Below are 15,032 nucleotides of genomic sequence, written 5' to 3' on the forward strand. Positions count from 1 at the left end.
GTGCTAAGGCCAGAATTAATGTATATCTAATAAAGGAAATCAAATATGAGATGTGTTTAATATATACATATACCCTCTGGCCTTTTTGAAGCTTTATGCAAATTTTACTGATAATCAAACAGATCTATGGTTTGTTTAGATTGTTTACGCATTAACCACAGTGACAAGATGCAGTTGCTGTTTAGAAGAATCCCACTTTTATTATCACTGACATGTCTGTTTTAGGGACTTGAAGCAATGGTGAAGCCATTCAGCATCTTTGGGACCAATACATATGATTTTGTTTGGCAGCTCAGCTCATCCCCCTGTGCAGTTCACATCCACACACATCCACATAACCATGCAGAGAATATCTTTATCTTTTTGGTTTGGCTTTATGGACCCCATGTGGCTTACTATGCATGTTCTCTGCACTGGCTTCATGAGCTGCACACATATTCCAAGCAAACAGAAGCTGAGTTGACCTCCTCTCTTGCACATTATTCAGTCATAAAAAGTACTGTATTTTTGTTTTTAACTCTTAGTGCTGCGAAATACTTTAATGTACATTTTTTTCAGTGACTGAAGTTGGTGAAATTAATATCTTCCAAAGAGAACAGAATATGATAAATAATATTAATTTATTTTATATGAAGCAATCTAATGAAACATTTAAGGTCTATTTTCAACTTTGTTGGATTGGCTTCATTGCTTTTACTTCTGCTGTTGTATTTTATTTGAATTTCTTAAATACTTCTGGACAATGTAAGTCTCTGAAATAATTAAAGTGACTCAACATTAATATCCACCTGAGTTAGTCTTTCTTAATGCTCCTCTGCACTTTTTTATATAGTTAAAAGCTTGAAATAAATGTTCAGTTCATTTCTTCAATATTTAATGTTTAGAATGTTTAATCCAAAGGCATTTTTGCATTAGGTTACACATATGTGCACATAAAGTTTGGGAAAATCTTGTCCACCAGAGAGTGTAACTTGTTCGTTGACAATGTGAAAAAAAGTACTTTGCTATTTATTTATTTTTACTTCCTATTTACAATACTGTTCTTTATTTGCATTTATTGTTTCTGAAAAATGTCAGAACTGTCTTCCTTGGTGGAGACATCTTAAACTTCCATCAGAGGGCGACACCTGCTGATCACCTCCTGCAACTACATGCAGCTTTTCATCTTGTCCAGTGAAACACTGTATGTGCAGGATCCTGCCTCTGTAAAAGTTGTCAATCTTTGCAAGTTTTTCTTGTTTAGAAGAGTTTAGAAAATGAATGAATGAATAATGAAGTATTTTTTTATTCACATGGGACCTTATCTTTGTGTGACATATAAGCTTCTAACGCTACAACTACATGTTTAAGTAGTCCAGCAGATGGGCTTCATCCAGATGGAGTTGGGGGACGGCTGGGGGCGCGAGACGAGCCAGAGGCGCGGTCCACAGTCATTTACAGGACCACTATGTGCCACACTCTAACACAGACACTACCATATTTTTTCACAGGTTCACTTATACATAAGAAGTTAAATATAAAACAACAGGAACTGTCTTGGCTATAATAATCTTTTTGTAAGACTATAGTTGTATTTGTACATGGGTTTACTAGTGTTCATGAGACACTATAATGATGTTATTACATGATTATAATGGTCAGAGTATATTAATATGTGTATTATTGTATAATAATAGTTGTAATTGACTATTAAAGTAGGCTATTGGTGAAAGAGTGGGCTACAGTAACGTTGAAGTATGAAAGCACAAGCTATTACTAGCGGGGCCCCTCAAAATATTTACCTAAAAAAATACTTAAATTTAATTTTATTCTACAAAAAAAGGCAGCAAGAATTATCTCTGGCAGTAATTACATAGATCCATCCAATCTATTAGTCAGCAAATTAAATAAACTGAAATTTTAGGATTTAATTGCTCAAAGTATTTATAAATTCATGCATGAAGCACAAAATTGTCTTCCAGAAAATATACAAAGAAGATTTAAAGAAGACTGAGTACGTTTAAAAGGATGTGAGATTTTATCTTTGCGCAAATTCAGAACCAAAACAAGAAAACAAGTGCTGTACTGTATTTCAAGGAGTCAAAATGTAAAAGTGGCAGAAAAATAAGGTTTCGTCTTTCTGCCCCCTCCTTCATTTGTCTTCGAAAAAACCTTGTGCAATATCTTATGTCTTTGTTGTGGAAATGAAAAGAAATAAAGAAAAAGTAAAAAAATGAAATTAAACACCAAACTATTCTGAAATAGTTTTTATTTTTACTGAAGTAGAAATGCAACATTTTAACTTACAGTTTTGAGTTAACGATAAGAAAATAAAAAAATAAAAACTGCAGCATAGCCACTTCTTTTTTGTTCAGTTAAAGTTGAACTTTGTCTCATTTGGAATTTGTTAAGAGAATCATAGCATTGTTGATGGTGAGCTCTGGGTCAACCAATAAGAAATGAATAAGTTCAGTTTTTAAAATACAAGTCCTATTTTGAGTCTTCATTTAAAAAAAAATATATATAAATTTTTACATGGTTACATGTGACATCAGTAACATCAGTCATTACTCCAGCATGATCATCGCTGTGTTGGGGGGGTCTTTAATTATGTCTGTCTAATTGTATTTTATCACTCTAGTTATGACAGAAAATGATCAAGGTACTAAACAGTAAATTAATAATTCATATTGAAAAACATTTTTAATACATGATTCTCTTTACACAATTTAATATATATAAATTAAGTGGTTCCTCCACAGCTAAAAGGATGCAGCCACCAGAGCCTTGGTGGGGCGAGTAACAAAAGGTTCCTTTGATTCTTTCTCCCCATTGTTGAAAGTTCATCCCTGTTTCCTTATGCTTGGCTTCCTGTGTCCCAAGTCATAGCGTGAAAATCCAAGTCTGTAAGGGTGACGGTAAAAGGGCCTTCCACTCTCTCAGAATCCATGTACTCTGCAGGTGTAATGGTGCTGTTCAGGTTATTTACCCTCCAGGAATTCAGGGGTCGGATTGCTTTTTGGAAACGCTGCAAAAGAAGAAAGTGAGTCGGTTTATGATGAGAAACTAAAGTTCTGGCAGTTGCAGTTCCTGCCTGCAGCACAGGTGTAACTGGACCTCACAGGGATGCAGTTGTAATACTAACATGTTTCAGGGTTCCAGTTTCCTTGCAGATGGCTACAATGGCCCAGATGAGGATCTGCAGACAGCAGGTGGCGCCCATGCACACGCCTAAAGCTTTACCCCATAGTGGAAACACGTAGGAGCCATATTTGAGGGATGTGCTGTACATCTCAAGAAATATAAAGGCCAAGATGAACTGCAAGGAGAAAAACAAGGAGAAGGTTAATGATACCAATGGCGAAAAGAAAACGAGGAACCAAAAAAAAAACAACAACAACAATGGTACAGAGGGAACTCCAGTGAATTCCAGTATTCCACCTGCATGAATATTCTGTTTGAACATATAAAACAAGCATTCACACAAGTCTCAGAATTATATGAAGACACAACCTTAAAGCCTTAGTCACATCACGCACGCGTACGAAGGGGTTGACCCCTACGCAGTGGTGGAGCTGGAACATTTTATATGGGGGGGGACAGAAGACTTTGCAAGAGAATGAGAAGAGCACTGTGGAATGCCTTTACAAAGGAAAAGATACAAAATAAAAAAATCAAACTGTTTTATTATTGCTATTGCTGTCAATATTGAAACAGCTGTTCTTTTAGTTGAGGTACGTGCTATAAAATATATTACTGTAATTTTTGTAATGCTTTAAAAAGCTTGTATAGATGATTTCTTAATCTTTATCAATAATACTAACATTGACACAAAACAAGAAGGGCAAAATTATCACGTGAACAGCACTAACACAGCACAGCATTTGGGGAGGGAAAAAGATGAAAAATTCATACATAATGCATGCATCTCATCTATTCCACCATTAATTTACCTTTGTGTGTTGTATAAGTGTTTGCTATGACCTGTCGCCCACAGCATGCCTATGGAACAGTTGTGACTAAGGCTTAAGGTTGCCTAAAACTGAGACAGTCAGTCCTTCAAGTAGTTCTATAAAAGTAACACAACTGTGAATCTCCAACAAAGAGCTACGCAAAAAAAAAGCTCGCCAATGTCCAAGAATAAAGCAATTGTGCAAGAAGGCAAAAAGTTATTTCACTGCGACTGAAGAAGGCAAACAACATCAACTCCATGTCAGGGTATTGCTACTAAAGATGGAGCTACAAGCCTTTGGCTTGGGATTCTTTTGTATTTGCCACTGAGTAGGAAAAAATGTAAACATTAAATAATAAATTTAAGTCATTTTTTACAGCTGGTTACAACTAAACTGAGATTAGTTGTTTCAACAATACATGAAGAAAATGTGTTGAGTGCCAGCTAAACTTCCAATGACTCAATTAATATTCAACCTAAGCTGCATCAAACACAGAGGAGTTTTCACACTAGAATGTAAACTCACCATAAGTAAAAACGGAGTGAAGAAACACCAGCAGGCTTTAAAGTAAATGAGTACTTTACTGCACCAAGGAGGGCAGTGACGGATCATATCGAGGATGTCTTGACAAAACTGGTTAACTCCTAACAAAAAAATACATTTAAAGAGGCAAGTTAGTCAAAACAAGAAGCTAAGGAATGCTGGTGCTATGGTGTTTCATGAACTAAAACTCATACGGTGGAATGACATGATAAGAAAAGTGAAATGCGAGACTTAAAGGAGCGATATGAGATACCATAGAAGAAAGAGATGCCGATGCACATGAATAGGGTGATGATGATGAGGCCAAAACTGGTGCTGAAGGAGTCAATGAGAGTGAACCAGTAAATCCCTCCCTACAAAGAGATCCACACAAGAAACCTGAATGTGAGCAAACAAATGCAGGCGACATGCTTCAATTTTATATAATCACACTCACTTCAGTCACAAGCAGGAGGCCCATGAGATAAAAGCCAAAACACAAAGTGCCCAAGAACAGGGACTTGTGCAAGTTGTTCTGTCTGAGCTGTGGAAACTCGTCAAGCACGGCAGTGGTGATGCCCTCCATGTTGCCAAACTGTGATGCAGCAGAGCACAGGTTGTTATGCATTTAGACAGGAACTTTGAGAAGTTTAACTTTGCCTTGAATTATATATGACCCTACCAGTGTGTCGACCCCCAACATAAATAGCATGAGGAAGAACATAATGGACCAAAATACAGAGCCTGGCAGCAGTGCAAGGGCTTCTGGGTAAGCAACAAAAGCTAAGCCAGGACCTGAAAGCGAGACAAATGTTTTTTTTTTATAAATCATGTGAGGAAAAACGAAAAATATGTTGACAAAACTAAGTACAGCAGCTACCTGTATCAGCCACCTCTCCGACAGATACTCCCTTCCTCCAGGCCATGTGACCCAGAATAGAGAATATAGCGAATCCTGCAAAGAAGCTGGTGCAGCAGTTTCCTGTGGTGATAATTATTGTGTCCCTAAAATCAGAACAAGTGCCTGTTATTACAAAAACCTAAGCATGGACATAGGGGTGCAGCTGACTCACCTAATGACATTATTGTCAAATTTGTTGTAGGAGGCCATAGACAGCAGCCCTCCAACTCCTATACCCAACGAGTAAAAGATCTGAGACGCTGCATCGCTCCACACCTGCAGAGTTGGAGAGAGGAACGTTTGACACAATTCATCCATCTGCAGTATAAAAAATAGTGTTTGAAAGCATATATGTGCTTGTCTACAATTCATTTACAATTCAAGTTTTTAATGGATCAACATTCTTTTTGTTTAAGTTCACATCGGTCAGAAAACATGGCATTCAGCCACTCAAATGGGCAAAAGCTTATGAAATCACAGCCTCCAAAAGAGTCTTTCTCCTGGTCAAAACGTTGTTCGTCGTATTAAAAATCGATTTACAAATGTTAAAAATGTTAGTCTTACTTGCAATATTCTTATTTTAAAATTGCAAAAACTGTAATATAAGCAGTTAAAATTTTAGTGTATATAAAGGCCCAGCGACGGATTGGCGACGGTCCAGGGTGTACTCCGCCTTTGCCTAACACAGGGGTGGGCAATTGTTTTGACTTGCGGGCCACATAGGGTTCTAAAATTGGATAGAAAGGCCAGACCAGGAGGAGATGCGTGGAGTGAGAAATAAATTACATGGAATCTGGATGAAAACATTTGGATTGAAAATTATATTTTAAAACAGATCATTTTAGAGTTTTTAGGTTAAAACGTTTGTTCTCATTTAAGAGCCAATTGCACCAACGGCTTGATGGACCTCGTGAAAACATAGAGAAATCCTGCATTCATGTGGTGTTTGAATGACAGGAAGAATGAAAAACAACTAATCTTCCAAAGCCACATGGATGCTAGAGCGGAGTCCCCAAACTTTTTCTGGTGAGGGCCACTTTAAAATTCTTTTATCTTTCTTTTATTGTAAAGCCATATAATAAATTTTGTTAATTCATGATCCTTTTAATAAAATAAATAACGCTATTTATGAAATGAAAAAATTACTAAATAACTGTGATTTTCAAAGACAAAAGTCAGGAAAAAATATACTAATATATTAAAAAGAAAAAACAATAAATACTGGATCTTCTCCTGTCTTTATCCCGCTGAGACTTTGAGGGCTGCAGCTCATCACACGTCTCACAGTTTGCGCTCAAACTGAGCAGCTGTGTCCTGCACGTCTGTTTCTTATCCAGTAACAATGAAAAAAAGCAAATTTCTATGTGTTCTGCTGCAGCTACGTGTATCTGCGTTACCTTTTCACCAGTACAGTGTTCCCTCGTTTATTGCAGGAGTTACGTTCTAAAAATAACCCGTGATCGGTGAAATCCACGGAGAATGAATGATTACAGACGTTTATGGCAGTAAAACTCCTCACTGCCCACTTTCTACACTTTTCTCAGACAGACATGAACATTTTCACCGTTTTCTCTTGTTTAAATTCCCAAACCTTCATAGAAAGTAGGTCCAGGATCTTAGAATGAAAAACAAAGATTTAATCGATCAAAGATTTCTGTAGATCTGATGAGCTCCGCGTTTCTGTACAGGAGACACTGCACGGAGGAGATTGATTGACAGGGTCTCCAGCCAATCAGGACACAGAACACTGTTTAAAAAAAGCAGCATAATCGCTCTAAAAGAATGAGCTAAACCGGGAAAGATGAACTGCGACGTAGAAAGGGAAAACTGTCTTCTGTTCTATTTGACAGGGATTTTACAGGGTTTCAGGTTGGAGCACAGACTGCAGAAAGTTGGAAGAAAATGTCACGTTCTATGCAGGTCTTAATCGTGTGGCCAGATAAAAATAAAAAACACAGGTCTCTGATACTGTTCAGTTGACCAGACCAAATATGGAGGCGGGCCGGATCCAGCCCGTAGTTTGCCCACCCCTGGCCTAAAAGTAAGTGGGATAGGCTCCAGCAACCCAGTGACATCAAAAGGGATTGAGCCAATTTGGAATATGGATGGCTCTAAAAACTATTTGTATTCAATATTCCAAATGCATAGAAAATATTTAAAAATGTCTCAAAGGAAAAATTCCCAACTAGCATAATTCTTTAAGTTTATTTTTCATCAAATTATTTAAGATCTGTCTGTGAACAGATATTCTGTAATTGTAGAAATCTGTAACCCCATTTTCTAAAACTAACTACGGCTGTCCAAACACTCATAGGAAATTTTCACAAAAATATGACGATTTAAAATAAAAATAAAATAAATCTGTTCAGAAAGAAAAATCAATCCCGTTTGTCAGGTTTTTGAACCTATTTGTGGTAAACGAACAGTGCTGACATCCTGCCTCCCATCTACCTGTGCAGAAGCTAAACGGGCCCAGTCTGGAGTGAGGTAGAAAGCAATGCCCTGTAGAGAGCCCTCCAGTGTGGCTCCTCTGATGATCAACACGATGAGGACAAAGTATGGGAAGGTCGCTGTAACATAAACCACCTGAAAACACAGACGGCCCAAATATTATAAGACCTGGCAGGCAATTGTACACTTTTTAATTTCACTAAAACAACCGTCTTTCATTTCACCTTGCCAGAGCTGCGGATGCCCTTCAGCATACAAAGGAAGATGATGATCCACGCTGCTAGGAGGCACAGGGCAAGGGGCCAACGCACGGGGCCCGGATCATGAAGGCCCTCACTGTTTACCAAGCCCAGCACATTTTCACTATGGTGACACAAAAACATTCAACTATAACCACAAATTCCCAGCAGGACCGTAGAAGAAGCAAAACAAACAATACACAATGTTAAAAATGAAACTTTTACATCAATCTGTAAGGTGATTCTTTCAAAAAAGCCATACATTTTCTAGGATTGTTATTACAGAGTGATAGGTTTAAAACACATAAAATATTACACTCTGATTTTACATTACTTTCTCACTTTGATGACTTGTTTTACATAAATATAATCTAAAGTATTAAGGTCACTCTTTTTGTTCTAAAACTTTTTTCTGATGCGGTTAAACAAAAGACATAAGTTCTATTTTCATATTATGTGTCTTTATCTTAGCCATGAGTCATACTAAATAAAAAAGTTCAACTATTCATTTCTAAGTTGTGGTGATTAAGAGATATTTGAACAAGGTTTGTCCCTGCATACTTGTCCTTTCTTAAATATTTGAACTCATTATGCCACAGGAACACTTGCCATAAACTTTTTGTTTACCTCAGTAACATAACAGAACAAATCCTTTTACGTCACAAACACACTGGTTACTTACTTCCAGAAAATTTCTGTGGGGGTGCGAGCTCGACCAGAGGAGCTGTTGCCTGCAGTGTTGTTGCTGCAGACAGCTGCATTGGCGATGGCGTCACATGACCAAGGCAGAGGGCTCTGGAAGGAGCTGCCCAGATAGTAAAACGTCCAGGCTATGATGACATTGTAGTAGAGACAAACCAGCGTGGACACACACAGCATCCCAATTCCAATACCTACAGCAATACAGAGAGGCTTTAATGATTTCAGATAAATAATAATCACACAGATGTCTAAAGTCAGTTATACATTTAAAAAGGTAGGGTATCAATTTCTATTTTATTGTTGTTTAACACTTTAATTAATTGTTGTTTACACGGGGCAGCACAATTAGCGCTCTTGCCTCACACCAAGAAGGCCCCTGGCTCAAGTCCCGGCTGGGGGACCTGAAACAGAACATCAGTGGGGGACCTTTCTGCGTGGAGTTGGCATGTTCTCCCCGTGCATGCGTGGGTTCTCTCCGGGACTCTGGCTTCCTCCCACCATCCAAAATCATGCTTCATAGGTTCATTGGTTACTCTAAATTGTCCATAGGTGTGAATGTGAGTGTGTATGGGGGATTGTGGCCCTGCGACAGACTGGTGACCTGTCCAGGATGTCCCTGCCTTCGCCTACAAGTGGTCAGGATAGGCTAAAGCAGTCTCATTTCCCCAAAAGAAATAAAATGAATGAATGAATGAATGAATGAATGAATGAATGAATGAATGAATGAATGAATGAATGAATGAATGAATGAATGAATGAATGTTGTTTAACACAAGTATGGAGCTCAATAGTGGGACGGGTTTTTTGTTGGGTGAATCAGCAATTAGCTTGTTTCCTCGTGAGGTGATGCAGGTCTAGAATAACTGGTGCCACAGCATTCTGACCAAGATTAGGCAAGGTGAATCTGTTTTTAAGACTTAAGACAGAGTTTTAGGTTGGATAGTTTATACTAGTTTCCTTTTTGATGAAATGGAGTTTGTATGAAATGTCAAAATTTAAATCTGTTCACATGGCATGTTTAGACAGGAATCAAATAGATTCAGACATTTGAATGAAAGCACACATATGTAAAAGTTGTGTTTTGCATGTGAAGGTGGGGGTTTACTAAAGGAAGAATAAAATCTAATGATGAAACTTTAGACTGAGGAAAAAGTTTCTATTCTAGTCAAAGAACACTGGACCAGCTCCTAAAACAGGAAATAAAACACAGCAGATTTTCTGGTGTATTTTTAATAAGCTGTTTGTGGGTTGAAATATGGTTTACGAGCAAGAAATGTCATTTATTCTCACCCATGGAACTTTGATGCTATGTTCACACCGGCCTCTGCAACACGCGTTCAAGCGGCCACTTCAGATGAAAAGTCTATGCAGAACATATATTTACGTTTCGGGCTTCCGTGTTCAAAACTGTCCTGTCTACCCATAGCTACTCAAGTGTTTACCACTGTTTTCTGGCACTACCTACAAGTTAAACCAGGTCAACTTTGACCAATCAGGTGCTCATTTTATTTCACGAAAATGCCAACCATTCACAAATAGATCATGGAGGAAAAATTCATATTTTCTGTTTATATTATTATTGTTCTTAATATTATAGGACACCAAGTCTTTCATATATCAGAATAGAGCTGAGAAAGAAAAAGCCTGGAGCGAGAGTTGCAAGATTTGCACCGCCTCGACATTTTGCACCAAGCCTCTTTCAATGGTGCTAGTATCGGGTAGCGACAGTTCAGTGTGAACACCATGGGCTACATGAGAGTTCTTGAACGTCCGTCACATGCGTGTCTACAGCGTAACAGTAAGTAACAATGAGACTCAGTACAGGCATCGGGATTTCTCCTTAGACCACTTTTACCTGTTTAACCAGAATAAAAACTGCTGTGGCATTGTTGGTAACGACTCATACTTCGTACAGTTAGCAGGGAAATCTTATTGGTATTTGTCTCCAGGTTCCAAGCTGTCTGTAGTTCTACGTATATACTTCTGTACATCATATTCTTATTTCTCTCTAAAGGCCATAATTGCAGGTGAGATTACCTTTGAGCAGAGGGCAGCATTTCCACACAGTGATTGGACCAGCAGCACCATACTGGCCTAAACTCAGCTCCATAAGGAAGAGTGGAACACCCGCGACAAAGAGCATGATGAAGTAGGGGATGAGAAACACACCTGTAAAAAAAAAAGTTGAGGAAGGGTGGTACTACAAAGATTTGAGATATTCTGTGCTCATGCTTCACATGTACAGACAGGTTAAATAACACTTCAATGTTTAAACATTAGTCTCACAGACAGGTATTATACACACTGAATTTTAGTCAAGCTCCAACTTGTTGGATTTAATGAAAAACGTATAAACCATAAGGCTGGGATGACACTGCAGGAGACAGGTGGAGTGTGCAATCAATCAAACACAAGGATAAACACAAAACATGATGAAATAAAACCAAAATTCAGTCTTTGTGATCAAGAGGACAGCACACACCCAACAGTTAGTCACTCTCCTAACCAGGTGATTATAAAAAACCAATACAGAAACACACCCAGACATTTAGGGATTTTTAAACCCTGGAAGTAAGTGAACCTGCAAGCAGACGGCTCACCTCCTCCATTGCGGTAGCAAAGGTAAGGGAACCTCCAAACGTTGCCCAGGCCCACGCAGTATCCAATACAGGACAGCAGGAACTCATACTTCCCGCCCCACTGCTCCCTTGGGGTAGTGTTAGCTACAATGGGACCCGGTCCAGGGGAATCAAACCCTTGATCGTGGGACGCCGTATGCGCTGGGTTGTGGCCATTCTGGGTGATAGCGTGTTCTTTCTGAAATACACAAAACAACAGTTTACAGAAATCATAGAGGAAATGCAGTAAAAATAAAGAACTGATCAGCTTCCTCTTAAAAAAAACTGGTTCAATCGGATGCAGTCAGGTAAAACCCGCAGATGCTCTTAAGACTTTTAACTTAGAAAGATTTTACGTCAATGACCTTTGTACAAGGAAAAGTTAAATATGTTAGCAGAATCAGATAAAAGTAAATTCTGTCATTGTTTGGGTTTCTTTCTATTGGTTTTTGCTTTCCATCTTGTTTCTGTCATGTTTGAGTTCTGTTTCCTGTTTTATTTTGAAAGGTTTCCTGTTTTGTCATGCTTTTGACTTTCACTTCCCTAGTCCCAATCTCTCCTGATCTTGTTCACCTGTGTCTTGTCAGTGCTGTTGGTATTTAAGTCTTGTCTCTGCCTTCCTCTTGTGCTGATCCATTAACGTCTCTTCCCTGGCTGTCATGTCCATGTTTGTCTTCTGCCATGTTTTCAAGTTTTGCCCACAGTGAGTTTTGTTTTGTTACCCTGCTCTGCAGCACCTTTTGTTAAATAAACCCCATCCCCCTGGAACCGTGTGCCTCCGTCTCTGCATTTTGGGTCCTTCACGCTCACCAGCCCTCCCTACCTGACAAAATTCATAATAAAACTCTGTTTTTTTTCTTATTATAAAGTAAAAACAACTAATCCAGAACACATCCTAACTAAACAGGCTGCTGAACCCCTGAAGTTAAGTTTCCTCAATTATGACTATCTAAAATTCATGATGGAGCCTGCCCCCACTGTGATTTCACCTTGACCAGAAGCGGACCTCCGCCAATCCACTGAAGAGTCAACCACGACATTAACATCATTTATAATGGGTATTTAGGTGGAAGCCATTAATAACCTGCATTTCCCAAATTTCATTAGTCCAGCAGCTTGTGCAACCAAAAACCTCAAAAGGGATTACAAATAAGGATAATTTTTGGATTAAAGTGGCTTTTTTTTAAAATGACAAATAAAAAACAGGTTCAGTCTTGTCCAAAGACATATTACACTAAACTAGTACAAATGAAAAATTTCATATACATTAAATCATCTATTACAGGGGTATTTAAACTTTTTTCAAGGGGGCCACTTTTGGTGAAATGAAAATTTGTAAGGGCCAACCATTCACCCCTTATAGGTTAAATCCAAATGAACAATTTAATGACCTTTTTTGCAATGGGATACGTTCACTATAAAAAAAAACTATCAAATGCTCACTGTAAATTGTTAAATATAAATCACGTGAATAGGAAAATAAAACAAATTGTTTTCTTATTCAGAAGTACACAACACTGTGGTTTTGATCAAAGAATCAAATGTATTCATTTCGTTTACATGTGACATATTAGATATGAGCTAGAAAGTATCACAGAAAGGTCCAGCAACAGTGTTGCCACCGGTTTACAATGGCATAATTTAACCAATCACAAATAAGAAGTCCTACACTCAGTTTTTAGAAAGTGCTAGGGGCTGCATATTAGTTTTATGAGAGGCTCTATATTAAAGCCTTTGTAGTTCACTGTTGTGATATGAACAGGCTTTGTGTAAATTATATATATATATATATATTATGTGAATTCTAAAAGTTTAAAGCTGACGTATTTACAAGAGGGGAACAATTCATCGTTTGGCAAATCGCAGGAAGAACTCTGACTGCTTCTGCTTTATCTGACATGACTGTCAACATTATGTATATCATAAAGGTGACATACAGCTCTGTATTTTTACTAGTAGGTTTAGGGACATAAAACTTCATGCTTAAAAGATGATATGTCAGAGACAACTTTTAGAATATGTAACATACTTTACTAACAAGACTGATTACTGGAATTTTAAAAAGTAAAAAAATATATTGTGGAGGTGGAAGTTGAGAAATGATGAGATGGAGGAAAAAATGGGAACTTAATACATCCACCTTTTAAACAACTTCCACTGCCACACAAAACTTTAGATACTATTTTATTTTGTGAAGTTGAAACTGAGTTCATGGATTAAATAAAAAAACATGCAACAAAAATCGTATTTTTCAAAATAAAAGCAGAGGATTCCATCAAAGTTCATTTTTAATCTTTAATCTTAGTCTGATCTAAAATGTTCTGGGAAAAGTTGGTGTAAACACATCTGTTGAACCAGCTGAGTCTCCATAATCTGACCATATATTTGCGCTGATCCTACCTGTGAGCGCAAAGTGGCCGAACAGGTTTGACTGCTGCCACAGTTCAGGACAATACCCTACATGCTCCTTCCTTTTATCGAGGTTAAGTTTCAAATCTCTTCCTAGATACAATCACGACCCCACACGGTTGGAAAACCACAACAGAGCGGAGGTTGTTATGTGAAGCCAGCGGCGGCGCGCGCCGCTCTTACCTGCGCCGCGGCTGCGCGGTCTCCTCCTGCTGGGCTGCCGGCTGTCGCCTTGCCTCCTTCCTTCCGCATCTCCAGTGGCGCCTCAGTCCTTCATCAGCCGCGCGTTCCTCTGCATTTTACTCGAGGCGGTGTTTGTGGAAGATGCTGAGAGTTTGGTTTAACAAAGCACTTCATGAAGAAGCGGCCAGGCGGATGGAGGGAGGGGGCAGCCAAACACCAGAGGTGACGACACGGAAACGGGCTGGCGGAGGAGGTGCAGGTGCAGGAGGTAAACTCCTCCCCGCGCCGTGAGACAGCCTGAATCTGTACAGGAGACACAAGCAATCTTTGACATGACTGTGGTTGATGCATGAAAATGATACCTTCAGTTATGACTCCGTTATGCATGCCCAAACCCCCACCTTATGTTTCCAATTTGAATACAAGCCGAAAGTACTAAATGTTGCACTTTTTCAAGATGACCATGGGATCTTATTTCAGCAAGGACTGTTTTTGTTTTTTGTTTTGTTTCAGCAAGGACGGGAAGTAAGCCCCCGCGGATATCCCATCATCCCTTTATTTTATACTCTCTCAAAACGCACAGCCCCTTACATCTCCTTTGCTTAGATAGAACATTTGGTCTCAGCCACTGTCCATATCATAAAAAGGACAGTTATACATAATTAATCTCATATAATTTTCTATGCAAATGTCACATTCATAAATCCAAATTTACCCTAATATTTCTATCTTTGTTTATGAGGTCAAAGAATACAATTAAAAATCAAACAATAAGAAAGCGATTAAAACACTCGATTTGTGTGTCAGTTTCAAAGACTTTGTGCCATGTTCTTTTCTGGTTATTGTATTGCACTCTATTGTATTGAATCGTTGTGATTAATAAAGTTCCTGCTAAAACAAAACATGAGTGGTGCAGCAAAATGTTGAGCACTGTTGGAGTTATCCAGCCGTAAAGTTTTGAGCCAGATTCCAGCTCAGACGAGGCAAATGAAGACGTACACGGATCTATCTGTCTGCGAGTGGACGCATTGGAATGGAGCAGGGGGTCTGTGGCCCGTCCTCTGTATTTTCTATG

General features: G+C 38.6%; 1 protein-coding gene across 1 annotated transcript; it reads right to left on the reverse strand.

The window, feature by feature from the left end:
• Positions 1-2,231: 2,231 nt before the first annotated feature.
• LOC101168229 (sodium-dependent proline transporter) lies at positions 2,232-14,757 on the reverse strand. The gene is made up of 14 exons (XM_004076528.4): positions 13,958-14,757; positions 11,348-11,564; positions 10,785-10,916; positions 8,728-8,938; positions 8,031-8,169; positions 7,807-7,941; positions 5,528-5,631; positions 5,335-5,459; positions 5,137-5,249; positions 4,912-5,049; positions 4,729-4,828; positions 4,458-4,576; positions 3,125-3,298; positions 2,232-3,007 (listed from the first exon to the last, which is right to left on the reverse strand). The coding sequence occupies exons 1-14, from the start codon at positions 14,024-14,026 to the stop codon at positions 2,837-2,839; spliced, it is 1,947 nt and encodes a 648-aa protein (XP_004076576.1). The 5' UTR covers positions 14,027-14,757; the 3' UTR covers positions 2,232-2,836.
• Positions 14,758-15,032: the final 275 nt, after the last annotated feature.

Source organism: Oryzias latipes, chromosome 14 (genome assembly GCF_002234675.1).
Source record: "Oryzias latipes chromosome 14, ASM223467v1".
Classification (NCBI taxonomy): Eukaryota; Metazoa; Chordata; class Actinopteri; order Beloniformes; family Adrianichthyidae; genus Oryzias; species Oryzias latipes.

Coding starts and splice junctions, on each gene's coding strand:
- LOC101168229 (XM_004076528.4), bottom strand. CDS start 14,026: ATGCGGAAGGAAGGAGGCAAGGCGACAGCCGGCAGCCCAGCAGGAGGA. Junction 7,942..8,030: donor GCATCCGCAGCTCTGGCAAG/GTGAAATGAAAG, acceptor CTGTGTTTTCAG/GTGGTTTATGTTACAGCGAC. Junction 5,632..7,806: donor CCCGTTTAGCTTCTGCACAG/GTAGATGGGAGG, acceptor CCAACTCTGCAG/GTGTGGAGCGATGCAGCGTC.